A 13502-nucleotide genomic window follows, 5' to 3' on the forward strand; every position below is an offset into this window, starting at 1 on the left:
TTTTCTTCCTTCGTTTGCTGGATTTTACTTACAGGAGGTCAGACTAAAGGATCAAGGGCTGACTACATGTTCATGTTCCTCTTGTCACACTTTTGTCTTAAAACCATGACACCGTTCTAGAGGCATTTCAAATTTCCACACTACTTTGTGTTGTTGTATGACATAAAATCTCACTAAAATACATAAAGTTTTGTGGTTGTGACGCAACAATGTGGGAAAAACAAAGGGGTATAAATGCTTTAGCAAGGCACTGTGCTTTATTGTTCATTTGCAGTTAATTATAAACACGATCAGGGATCGCCTTTAACGATTAAGACAGTCCAACATAGAAGAGGTCCTTTGTATAGAAATGTTTTTCAAATTACTTTTGCTGTAAAGAAAACTGGAAAATTTCCTGTTTTCAGGAAATGAAGAGCTTAGTTTCTTCAACAGCTTTTTTCTTATATAAAGCCTATTTGGGCTCCCTAAAATTATTAAAGACAAAATAAAGAACAAAAAAAAAAAACAACTGCTAAGGTACTGACTGCTGTTAAGAGGTAAATAGTCTGTTTTCCGGTTCATTCGAATTTAGATCAAGCTGTAAATTTCTTCTTTTCTTTCGAAGAAATTTAATTCTTACAAAATAATAGCTAGTAAAAAAAAACATCTCAGTTGACTGAAATCTGGGGTTAAAATTATTAAATAGCAAATAGCTACTTAACAGCAGTAATAAGTTTTGTTTTATTGTGTCTGATCAGGCCAAATCAAGCATGTAATGTCCATGTCTGAGGTTTGCAGTCCGCAGGGCTGGATAACCATTTACATCTTGTTTCAATACTGCCACCCAGTGGCAACATGTTGCTAAAGCAATAAATAAAAAGCTTCAGTGCAATTTAAACCTGAGTTCCCTGTAAAATATTATGGTTGTACATCAAGCGACATCGTCACAGTTGCAACAGACTCATTCTTGACATTAAATGCGTGTTAAGAAACATGAACGCATGTTTAAAACAGAAACAAAAAATTGCTCCATTTCAGACCTGAAAATTAAATGGAAGGCCGTTTTGAGACATCATGTGGCACGCACAAACAGTATTTATGCTGATTTGTACTGAGAAAGCAAAAAAATAAAAAATAAAAATTTTCCTAAGTACTGCATTACAAAACTAAAAACACCCTCATTCAAGGGTGTACAAAGAAATCGTAAATGTCACCATTTAGCAGCAGCTACCTCTACTTGGTAAAACTTACAAAAGAAAAGAAAAAAACATCTAAGGATATAATTGAGCAGCTGTACCATGACAAACACTCATAATAATTTAAAGAACAAAAGCAAATTCTTTCATCCAACAGAAAGAAACAAAAAGTGCTTAAAATGATTTAATTTGTGATAAATGATTAAAAAGTGATTGAGTTTGCTAAACATTCCAGGGCTGCTTTGGCGCTGCTTGCATAACTGATCAAGAAATCGTAAGGATGTTTTAAAACCAAAATGTTTTCAGTAATGATGCAGATGGAAGGGGAATTACAGCCTCCCGCTGTTCGACACTATAGATCCCCTTTGTCTTTACTATTGACTCTCCTGGTTTCTTTGGGGAGCTGAACTACAATAAGACATACCGAGCGAACTCGCCGATTGAGCGGCAACTCCGTCAGGGAAACGCGGAAGCTGATCGGGTCAACGATCTGATCGTTCAGGCTCAGGAAGAGACTAGTTCAGATGGAGGACTTGCTTCATGAACTCGTAGGTGGTGAAGGCCATGGCCTGTGAGGGCACGCAGCGGATGTAGTTAAGAGAAAGGCCTCGGTATAGTCCTCTCTTGATACCGTATGTGTTATACACGTACTTCAGAGTCTTGAGAGGCGATCTGTGCACATGCAAGACAAACAACACTGTTATTTTCGCAACGGGACCCACAAATAAGAAATAAAACACAGAATCGAAGACAATTTTCTGTTTGCTTTGAGAGCAAGTATTTCAAGTACGCAGAGCGTCATTTGGAGTCTTTAAAAATGTATTCTAAAATTAAATGAAATCTCTCAAGGCTAATAAAACTTTGCTGTTTCTGGAAAATCTGACAAAGAGAAGTAGTTAAAAGCGAGAACAATGAGTCGTGTTTGGAAAAGTATTCAGTGAACCTTTCCAGGAATGAATGGTATGTTGCTGGAGCCTGACGACTCGGGGTGCTACTTAGATTTAAGCTTGTTTCATAACACAAAAAGTTCTCAAATATTTGGATCCTCACACATCCCATCATGTTTCAACCACAGATTTTAACACATTTCACTTGGATTTTATGTGATGGACCAGCACAAAGTAAGGCTGCAAGATATTAGGTAAGTCAGATAGCCATATGATTTAAGATATATTTTTTAAAAAATAAACAACCCTAAGACTAAACATACAGATAACGAGTAGTCTGAGCAGCTATTTGGGAAAAACTTAACAATAAAGTTTTAACAGAAAAATTTTGTATAAAACGTTTTGCATTAAAAACCTCTTCTTGGCCATATTTTCGTCTTATGACAATTGTCACCAGCAAATCCGTACAGTGATGTTATACAGCCCATCACACAGCAGTGCATTAGTGAAAAGTGAAACCTCGGTGGAAGCACCTCCTGCAGCTTTTACAGCTGCATGTCCCTTTGGGGTCCCTTAAGTGTAAATTTAGAATGAAAGATTCTAAGAAAATATTCTTGATTAAATATTCAAATATTTAGACGAAACAAAAGTTATGATATCATCTCACTGCAAAACCAAACTATGACAAGTCAAACCAGCAGCGATACTCACCCACATTTATCCGAATCAGGAAGCGCAGTTCCTAACTGCATCCTCCTCCTTGCCACATCCAAGGGGTAGCTGGTGAGGAAAGTCCCGTCATAACACAGAAACCAGAAATGATGAAGTTGAGTTATTAAAAATCGGAAACCGACCCGCGTTTGACTCGGTCGGAGCTCAAAACTCCAACACGTCCGTCAAGGAAAGCACTTACGAGATAGTCTGAGCGAAGGCACCAGCAACGCCTCCACAGAGCAGGTTGATGTGGGTTTTCAGAACGAGCACGTCTGGGTTGTCTGACGAGGGGCGGCCCAGCTGCTCCGGGAAGTGCTTTAAGCCTTGACTCTTCAGGGTGCCAAAGGTAAAGAAGGAGAGCCCTTGGAGGATGCAGAGAGAAATAAGAGACTGGCTAAACACGTGGAGGACATTTTTGCAAGCACCTTTGAACAACAAAATCAATGCACCAAAACTCACCTGCATAAGGCGCCATTCCAACAAGAGTTGGAGTCAGGCCTCTATAAAATCCAGATGCGCCCTCCTGTGGAAAGGAGTTAACAGGTAAACAGAGAGTAAGCAGAAACTTACAATCTGACGTAACATTTTAGTTTAAATTAGCAAAGTTCATCAAAGGTAAATCACCTTGTGATAAATGGAGCGGAAAACATCAATAATTCCAGAGTAGCGTTGATCACCCTTCACCTGGAAGGCCAGCCGGGCTCGGACCACGTCCAGAGGGTAGGTGCATATCACCGCAGTCATGCCTGAAAACACATAAGCAAAAGATCATGAGATCACAGTAAAAAAGAAAATAAAATACAACACTATCTGTGCCAGTAAAGCTTGGGGCACCGTGATAAGAGGTCTATCTGTACCTGCCATAGATCCTGCCACGAGGCGATGGATGTGTCCAGAGATCCCAATCCGTTTATTCAGCAGCTATGAAGAGATCGTCAACAATAATGCATCAAAAATAATGCCTACACGGGAAACGCATTCATAAACATAAAACATAATGTTGGACTAGAGAATTAATGATAAAAGACTCACTTTACCTTTTTATATTTGTCAAAGGCCATAAACTGAATGGCTCCGTAAGGAAATATCCTGACCATCATCGCACCGTTACCCCTGTACAGGCCCAGGACGCCTTCTTTCTTTGGCACAGCCATGAAAGTGGAAAACACCCCTACAGAGAAAATTCACAAGATTCACTCTGGTGATAAACTAACTTGTTAAGAGTTAATTTGCTTGTTTGGCAGTTAGTCAGTATTTTACCGAGATGTTTGTAATGGGGGTTCTGGCCCTGAAGAAGAATTTTGACTCTGTCTAGGGGGGCGATGGTAGTCTTCGCGCAGCATCCTGCTACACCTGTAAACAGAACAATACTCTTACATAAGCATGTAAACAGAATGTCAGGCTTCATGCCTGAAAATACAAACGTCTCAATCGCAGCTTGTGCAGAATACCACAATGTCAGTTGTTTAAGTTTTCAGTTGTTTATTTTTTTTTCTGTGACATTGTGGCATTTTAATTCAAGTGAGAATCAAATTCAGGTCAATGTGTACGTGCATGATGAAAAGCTAGCCACTGAACATCACTATCCTGTGTACTGGCTATCCTTATTTATGAAAAAAAGGGAGAAAAAAAATAATATTCCATAGGGTCAAAGAATTTGGTTACCAGCATGTCAAAGGGGAGAACTCTTTAACCAGCTGTCATTAAATTTATTATATAACTGATTCTTTTGGTCACAGTTTTCAGTTGTTTAATTATTACTAGTGATTTTATTGAACTTACCACACTCTTCTTTTTAATCATTGCATTTGTAATCATTTTGACAACCATGTATGAAACTGGAACTTTTTCATCTGATTAACTAGGTCAATCTGCCTAGAATACATGGATCTACTCCCCTCCCCCCTTTAACCTTTAACCTTTTGGATGCATAAGCTTGGGATAATCACTATACAGGCTCATCATCTTCAGTGCTCTTCTACTTTTACATTATCTGATATAGTTTTACAAATGAATATCCATTCCTGTATTATATTAGTTTGTTGTTGTTTTTTTGTATGAAAGGGCAATAAAGCAATATAGGAAGTGATTTATACAAAACCATTTTGTTTAAGATTGAACCCTCCCGAAACTGCCCTGAACATGATTAGTAAGATGATGCATCATGTCATACCTCCAGCCACAAAGGAGCGAAGCCAGTAGTAATCTCTTTTAGCAGGTGTACTGCTGCTGCTGGTAGGGGAGGGTGTGGAGACAGCAGCCTCCGATGTCATCCTCTCTGCTCAGGAATCTGACACATCCATGCCTATCAAGTTTAGTGAAAACACTGTGAAATATAAACTATTGGATCTAGACGAACCATAAAGCACATGTCAAAACTGCAAAATTACCTTAATCCAGAAATAACAAACCTATAGCAACATATGAACTGAAACTTAAGCGAAACTAGATCTTCCTGAATTATTTCATTTAAATTTGACCAACTGTGGAGGCTGTTTTCACAGACCGAAACGGTCACACTGGTTATAGGAAATGTGTGCAAGATCACTGTCGGTGATTAGCATCCACGCCCACATGGAGCTTCAGCTAAACGGCAACACTAAATGACAGCTGCAATAGAAAATAATAAAAAAAGATACTTACAAACTAATGGGAATCGGAAAGCAAACAGTCAAAGCAGCATCAATAGTGAAGTTTAACGATGTTTTTCAGTGGAACAAGAACCTGCACCTTCACAGCTTTCCCCCTCATCTTCTCCTATACTCGTTGAGACCAAATGACATAAGGGATAAAGATGGCTACGAGCTACTGAAAGGTTTGTGACGATTGCGTCGTAAGACAAATGTATGACTGAGACACGGTATAGTGTCTCAAAATATGAGGAGTTACAACATCTGTGCCCTTCGCCCTCAGACGACTAAGGGCTACCGGATATAAACAGTCGCAGGATATTGACGCAAGATGACGTTTCCGGTTGCGGATATGGGAGGGACCATAGAGCCGTGTGAGCTCTAGGAGAGTCAGACTGTGTCTTTAATGACATGGTAATACTAATACCGGCCATTTCTTTTGAATGTATTTATTGCTATTTTATTTAAACGATCACATCTGTAAATATCTACTTGAACAATGATGTGTTTCCCAGAACAAATGTAAAAAAAAAAAAAAAAAAAAAAATCTATCAATTTTTAAGTTTCTAATTTCCAAGATATGTATTCCAAATACTTAAGTATCTGTTTAATACTTGAGCTGCTGCTTTGTACAGTTATTTAGTATAAAACCTGAAATTATACAGAATAATGGCTATGAGAAAAATGCGTATTCAGCAGTCTTTTGTATGAAAAAACAGAAAAATCTAAAATATGACAAAAAAAAATATCTTGATATCTCGTGGTTTTGTAATACAACATTTCAATTCTTGCAATCAATAGCCTTTTACTTTCAAATCAGATTTTATGTAAGCAGATTTTCTATTTGTAACAAAAATATGTAAAACTGTGACTCAAGTCAAAACAAAAGCAATGTTCACCCTTCCGTTTTTAAAGTAGCTTTTTTAAAATTCATTTTTTTAAACCAATTGAATGAATCATGTTCCAGTAGCTGACAAATTTCGCAAGGTGGAGGATTTTATTTTTGTCCAATTTGAATCATATCCTATTGACTGTTTGCTCTGCTATCAATAACACTGACTTGATTATGTCTTAATTTTAGAGTATCAATAATTCTGGCTCTTTCAGCAAGCTCCCTTAAAAATCATTTTATGATCATGCAACTGACTGTCATTTCCTCCTTCTTGTGAAACTCTAGAATCCAATCAACCATTTGAACTGGTGGTGGACTGTTGCAGGCACAGAACCCACCACACTGACACAGAACATCAAGTGAAAGGACTGATGTCGTTTGGAGTGCAGGGGATCTCCTGAAAATCCTTGTGGACTCAGTAGCCACATTGGTCATCTAATGTTGTCTGTTGAAGCAGGAGTTTATCTAAAACTGAACAGAAGCGGTTAGATAAACTCATCAGGGCTAACAGTGTCTTCCACTCCATGCAAGGAGCTGTTACTAAAATGGAGAGCGACAAACTGCTGCATCATCAGTGCACAAAGGAACGTTACCGCAGCTCCTTCCTCCAAACAGCTGACAACCACAGATCCCAACAAACTTAAACTCAGCAAGTGTTTACATCCGTGCTTTTTATTATTTGCAGAGTTTTTCCTAATTTAATATTACATCCGTATTGGTTGCACAGGTTTTTCCAATTCTTGTAAATAGTTTATTGTTATTTTTTATTTACAAATGTCCCTGCACATTTCATTCATCATCCTACTCCGTTGCATAATTCTTTGAATCTGAGGAAGCTATAAATATTTAAAGGGGGAGTATTATGTAAAATCAACTCTTTTTGAGCTATTGTGTTCTAATGTTATGTTATTTCTTCATCAAAAACATACCTGTAGTGTTGCTTTGATTCTTTTATACATGTTTGATGAATCCTTGAATCTCATGGCAGCCATCTGGGGTGCCTAAACGCTTGATCTCGCAAATCTCCTCCTTGGAGCCGCAGTCTCCCCCAAGCTCCTCAAAACTAGCGGCAGCAGCAATTAGCAAACACGTGTTGGAATTGTGACAATTCCAACACGTTATAACAATACTACATCTCAGTTCAATTCTACTACTATATGACAAACATGTCGGTCCTTTATTAATTTTTTATAATGTAAATTTGCTCTTAATGTACAGTATTTTACATAGGCTATTTATTTTGTTATAAATCTATTTAAACTACAAACTCCAACGGATCTACTGACATTTTATGCGATAAGCTGTAATTGTGAAGGGCAAGAAAAAAAAAACTTTTTACTAGCTGTGTAATAAACTGACACATAATGAGTAAAAAAAAAATGTTTCTAAAACTTTGCGAGGTTATTTGATTGACCCGTTACTTTTGACACAGTCCTGCTGCGTTCACGTGTCTGTACTCCATTTCGGGTTTTCCAGTCCTCACAAAGAGCTCTCGGCCAGCTCAGAGACCGTGGGCTGCGTCTGGTGGAGGGAGAGTGAGCGGGGCTGCCCTGAATGGATTGACAGAAGAGGGATTTACATTTCAACGTAGCGTCGTGCTCCGCAAAGACTTTACACGGTAGCACGGCTGGAAAAGCGGCGGTTCTGTTCGGTGCCCGTCCCCGGCTTGTCGGTACTGGTATCATGTCCATGTGTCACCCCCGGGAGAGGATTGAACTTAGCAGCGGTCTATATTTACCGAGGAGGGAAACCAATACAAGGTCTCGCCGTCTCGCTGGAGCGGAGTATTATTAGCGGTCCAGGCAGTGCAACTGTCTCTCCCTCTCTCTCTCTTTCTGCGGTATGTAAAGCATTTCGGTCTGTAAACGTGTAAATAAAAACCCACTCGGGTCAAAGTAGTAAGGGCTTTGGCAAAGCGAGGTTTCCAGACGCGCAGTGCTTCGTGTTATTTAAATGACAGCGGTCAAGTGCAAAATAATAATAAAGAGCGACGCTGAGGGCGGTTTTTACACAGTAATAACCCCCTCTTCCGCCAGCCAGGAAGACGAAAACAGGATCCGACCTCCGGACAGAGCCCTCTCTCCTCGACGGGCCTGCCCTTTAAAATGTTAAAGCCTCTCCATGTTTGTTTTATGGACTTCGTCTGATTATTTCTCGTCTTTTTTTTCTGTTTACGGCTTTATTGACATCAGCCCCTCGGCACATGCACATCGGAGTGGCTATTTTAGGAGGGGCAAAAGTAAAAACGAATGCAGTTGGATTTAAACAACTGATCTGTAAGAAGTTATTTCAATTTTATAGCATTTAAACTTTGTGTGGCTATATTTTTATTTGTTTGTCCATTCTGTCTTCATAGGTGATGCTCTGCAACTGCCAGCTAACATTCATTATAATTTACAATTCGAGGATAAATCATAATAGAAGAAGGGTTTAAAATTTTTTTTATTTTTTTTCTGAGCGAGAGATAAACAATTACCTGGCTCCCATGCTGGCTGCCAAAGGTCCTCTCCTTTACACCCTCAGCCATGCCTGCACCTACCAAGCCAACCAGGAGACACACACCTGCTCAGAGAAAAAAAGCCCAGAGAGGGACCAGCACCAGGGGCCAAACCTGTAACACACAGAAAACACCAGCAGAATCCACACGGTCAACTTCGAGAAACAACCAGGCCAAATCAGGCTGGAGACCTCGTGGAAGCGGGAAGAATCCCGGGAGGTCCCCTGGCAGAGGTAGCCATGCCGGAAATGTAACGGGATCTACTAGACTTAGACGGTCGAGCAGTGTGCCCGAAAACCCCCTCGGGCCGAGGAAGTCCCAACGGGGAACGCAAGTGTCTGTTGCTCCCTGCCAGTCTCCGAAAGCGTTCACAGGAGGGAAAAATAGCAGGAGGGGGAGCAGTCGGAGAAGAGCTGCATCCCGGCAACAAAACACAAGTAACAAGCCCTCAAGCATCAGCATCAACAATTCTCCTCCTGATGGAAAAAATGAGAAACCAGACAACAAAGAACCCCCCAGAATGCATCATGAGGCTGGTGTTGAAGCTGCGGCAAGTCTTGAGCCTAACGATGCCATAGAGGGCAGCTCTCTTGAAACTGACACACGCAGAGGCGATTTGCAGCACAGCTGTGACAGCCTTATAACTGAAGATGAAAAGTCTTTCAGCAATAACAGTGAAGGGGACTCGAAGCCAGCTACTGAGGTCACAGCTTGTGACGACAGTGATGGACGGGTAGGTGACGGGAGTGGAGATCACACCTCTGGCTCGTCAGAATTAACAGGCAGCGGCTCCCCGGGGGCACAGGGCAGCAGTGAGAAAAATGGCACTTCATCTGTCCATGGTAATGAGCTTGATCATCTTGACAGCAGTGGTAAGCAAGATGATGGGGGCGCTGTCCAACAAGAGGAGGGCGAAGAGCTGGCCATGAAAGCGAGTAGGACAGATGAGAAGCCGCTGGTTGTCATAGAGAGAGATGTTGAGAGTTTGGAAGCAGAGACGGAGGTTGAGAGACAAGACGAGACAATGATAGTGAAGGAAGAAATTGCTGTGAAGCTGGGAAGTAGTGAGAGTGAAGACATTTGGGAAAAAGACACCCAAACCAACACTCCAACATGTCAAAACCCAGATCCGATTCATTGTAACCTACTGACGGCACAGTCAGAGTCACCTGTGCGTGTATTCTCCAATGCAGCTACCTCATATCCCACCAAAGCTCTCTCCACCTCAGATTTGTGTGAGCTGGAGGTTGTGAACCAGGCAAAGACTGATCTTCGACCAACCGTTCATGGTGCTAAGCCTCAACTCGCAGGGTCTTCGCCTAACTCTGATGCTGCTCTGAAGGGGCAGACCGTTATAGTGACTAGAAGTACTCCGGTTATCATCTGTCGGGACTCTCTGCAGCCAAGAAGTCTAGGGAAGTCTGATCTAAGAGAAACGCCTGTTGCTGGGGTAGAGAAGCAAGCTTGCACACCAGGCGAGACCAAAGACAAAGGTGAAATATATAAAGAGCCACAAAAAGAGAAGCCCTTTCCCTCCTTTATGCTACTTACCGAGGCAAACACCAAACCCCCCACAGGAAAGCATGAACCAAACTTTGTTGTGGATGGCACTCGGGCAGCAATGCCAGAGGATGATCCTGTGCCAAAGATCTCAACTTCCTCCGTAGACAGCAGCTCCACTTTGTCCTGCTGCTCGGAAAGCACTCGTTCCTCGTTTTCCTTTGACACCGAGTCAGAGACCGGGTGCGGCGATGCCAGCTTCTCCGCTCTGCCTGGATCCTGGGGGCCAGAAGGGATGGGCTCGCTCGCCTGCCTGACTCTGACATCAGAAAGGAAGGAGAGGAAGAAGCGCAGCAGGTGTGGGGCGTGCGAGCCATGCCTCAGGAAGATTAACTGCGGCCAGTGCAGCTGCTGCCTCAATCGCAGGACCGGCCACCAGATCTGCAAGCTTAGGAAGTGTGTGGAGCTGAAGAGGAGAAGATCTTCATCTGTAATCAGTCAACGTGACGCACAGGTAAGACATGTAAAATTCTTTGTTACCCCACGTGAATAACAAACTTTGGTCAGACAATGGATTTTACGTTAGGAATAAAATTAATTAACACAGATCTTCTGCGGACAGCTGATCGGAGGCGGTTTCTGCCCTGTGGCATCGATTCTTGTGATCTCTGAGGTTTCCTGCCCACTGATAAAAGCGATGATTGAGAGTTACTAGAAACAAACAGTTGAAACAGAAGCTTTCACTTTCAGATAAATGAACTTCTCAGTCGGTGCTATCAGATGGTGAGCTTTGTGGTGTTTTCCTGTTAAATGTTATGGCTCGTCACTGAGAGAAAGGGGAAGTATTGCCTGGGCACATGTGTGTTTGGAGGATAGAGATCCGACTGTTGGACGGGAAGCCACTGGCACATGACTGCCGGCAGTTTAGCACATGTTTAAAGAACAGCCCTGTTTCACATGCCTACGTGAATGAGTGTGTTTGTGTGTGTCCTCAGTGTTGCAATCAGGAGAGCAACTTTCAGCAATGTGTGAGGACAGATAATAAAGCCTCCGAAGACGAAGGCACTCAAAACTGTTGTAGATAAATTTATATAAAGAGTTCAATCTTAAAGTGAGTCTCCCCTCAATTTATGAGCAGCATTTGTGTTTTGGATTTAGTCTGCCTCTCGGATGTTTCAGGCTTTTAAGGTTGACAGTCTTGATGAGATCAGGGCTTTGTGGCCATCTGCTTCAGGACTTATTTTACGTCTTACTGCTGAATATAGTTCTTAATGCCATTGCTTCCATGCTGTAGGTTGCTATGTCTCTGAACTGTCTGTTGTTGTTTGAATAAGGACCTAATGCAGATCTCTTCAAGATATGTGAGAAGCATTGAATTCCACTGGCATAATCACACAGTGATGCATATTCCTACCCATAAACAAGCCAATTTCTCCCTGTATTCCTCTATGTCACACCTTGCATGCCAAGTAATTCTACCTTGTTTTACTGGCATGTTTTCCAGGTTGTGTACACGTATCTGCTCTTACTGTAGAATACGTTTCTGTTTCTCTGGTCAAACATTTTGCTGATTTATGGAGTAAAAAGAAAAAGAAAACTAATTTGTCATTTGACCAAAACAGTTCCAGCTAAAGTCTTAGCAAACTCCACATATTCGTGACTGAAATGTTTTTCTCTGACATCATTCTTAAGCAAAGAATTGGCATGTAGACACCATCTGATGCGGTGACTATCAAAGTCGTTATGGTAACACTTTAATGAATAAATACAATTTTTTAGGTACCACTCTACTGTCAAACTAATACAGAATTACAGTAGCAGTTAGTTGGACCTTTTCTGTTTGTTTTGTTTTGTCACAAAAAAGTAAAGGAGAAAAACATCTTTGTCCAATTTACAGTGTGTGTTTGAACAAAAAATGTCAGAGTTTGAAACTGTAGAAATAAACAGGAAGGTCGACTAAAACCAGAATTCCAGAAGGGATTTTCAAGCTGCAACCAGAAAACGGTTCTGTTCAGCTTGATGTCTCAGATCCGACGGCATACTTCAGAAGTAAATTAAATTTAGCAAAAGTGCCTACCTTGGCCAATAGAGTGGAGGACCCTATTTTTTTAGGTCGTTAATATTTAGCTGTATTTTCCTTAACTAACCAGAATAACTTACGTGATAGGGATAGTAAATACTACTTTTACATTCTCATTGGTCAGAAGAAATGACTTTATTTGGCATCTTAACTTGCCTTAGTAATAACACACAGCCTACTTACTGTGAAAAGAATACTGTGATTTCCAGGAAAGGAAGCAGTTGTAGGTAAATTACTCAGCATTACATTGTCTATATTAAACACAGCAGCATTTTCGTTTTCAGTCATTTCTTTGACCACTGTCTCCGTTCTTGCAGATCGGCGCTGCCTACGTTAAAAACACTACTAGTTGCGTTTTAAATCATTTCTTGCACCACTGTCTCGTTTCTTGCAGATCGACGCTATGGCATGGCGTTGCCCTCGGGCAACAAACCACATTTCTGTACCTCACGTTGCTCCTTTATTTTTTTGGGGGGGGTTGATGATTTAAAATACCTCCAGACATATTTTTGTCCAAATAAAAGAGGTGTTGAGGTTCATGTGACCTTTTACTTAGAAGAGGAGCAGTCCTTTTAATGAAGCAGAGGTGCATGCTACACCTTGCCTCCTACTTGTAAGTTATACATCACTTTTCTTCATGTTTAAATTTGGGTCACTAACTAAAAATATTTTCATATCTGTGAGTATGTAAAGAAGCATTATAGATCATTTCAAGACATTTTTTTTAAATTATTTATATGCAAAAACTGTGTTTTTTTGTTTGTTGCCTCAGGGCAACATTGCTCAGTTAGGGCCCTTTCGCTGAGACAATATTATTCTAATGCGATGATATGCAATTGATTACAAAATAATTATTAAAGGCCTTTTTTTTTACTTTATTATTGACTAACAGCAACAGGAGATAGATGCAAAACCATTTCATGGACAAAATGTGCATGGTTCATAAGCTGGGGTCATTCCCAATGAAAACATGAGGATCCATTGTAAAACCATTATTTCATTGTTTGTTTATCCTCAAAACTAACTTCAGTCCCAAAGGGAGAAGAGCTGGTCATCAATGAACAAATGGCCCCATTCCAAGGCAGGCAAAGACTGAAGCAATACCTGCTAAACCCAAATATATGGGT

General features: G+C 40.8%; 2 protein-coding genes across 3 annotated transcripts in view; one reads left to right on the forward strand and one right to left on the reverse strand.

Moving 5' to 3' along the window:
* Positions 1-34: 34 nt before the first annotated feature.
* slc25a16 (solute carrier family 25 member 16) lies at positions 35-8843 on the reverse strand. 2 transcript variants are annotated; one of them, XM_015045216.1, is made up of 10 exons: positions 8775-8843; positions 4950-5081; positions 4037-4129; positions 3814-3947; positions 3634-3697; positions 3401-3522; positions 3236-3299; positions 2976-3138; positions 2774-2842; positions 35-1847 (listed from the first exon to the last, which is right to left on the reverse strand). In XM_015045216.1, exons 2-10 carry the CDS (start codon positions 5047-5049, stop codon positions 1691-1693), a joined length of 966 nt encoding a protein of 321 aa, XP_014900702.1. In that variant the 5' UTR covers positions 5050-5081; positions 8775-8843; the 3' UTR covers positions 35-1690. The 2 variants fall into 2 exon arrangements, with proteins under 2 accessions (XP_014900702.1, XP_014900701.1); XM_015045215.1 differs by lacking the exon at positions 8775-8843 and adding an exon at positions 5420-5834.
* Positions 8775-13502, forward strand: part of LOC106955188 (methylcytosine dioxygenase TET1) — a 36612-nt gene continuing 31884 nt past the window's right edge. Inside the window, exon 1 of the mRNA XM_015045207.1 lies at positions 8775-10809. Coding sequence (XP_014900693.1) covers positions 8824-10809 — 1986 coding nt within the window. The 5' untranslated portion in view covers positions 8775-8823. The remainder of the gene's footprint in view (positions 10810-13502) is intronic.

This window comes from Poecilia latipinna, unplaced genomic scaffold (assembly GCF_001443285.1).
Source record: "Poecilia latipinna isolate Pla-1442-1.1 unplaced genomic scaffold, P_latipinna-1.0 Scaffold713, whole genome shotgun sequence".
Classification (NCBI taxonomy): domain Eukaryota; kingdom Metazoa; phylum Chordata; class Actinopteri; order Cyprinodontiformes; family Poeciliidae; genus Poecilia; species Poecilia latipinna.

Bases quoted from the DNA above. Each gene is read 5' to 3' on its own strand.
- slc25a16 (XM_015045216.1), bottom strand. From the start codon at position 5,049: ATGACATCGGAGGCTGCTGTCTCCACACCCTCCCCTACCAGCAGCAGC. The intron at 3,948-4,036 runs GTAAAATACTGA...TTTTCTCTGTAG, and splicing joins CCCCCATTACAAACATCTCG to GGGTGTTTTCCACTTTCATG. The intron at 3,139-3,235 runs GTGAGTTTTGGT...GCATCCTCCAAG, and splicing joins TGGAATGGCGCCTTATGCAG to GGCTCTCCTTCTTTACCTTT.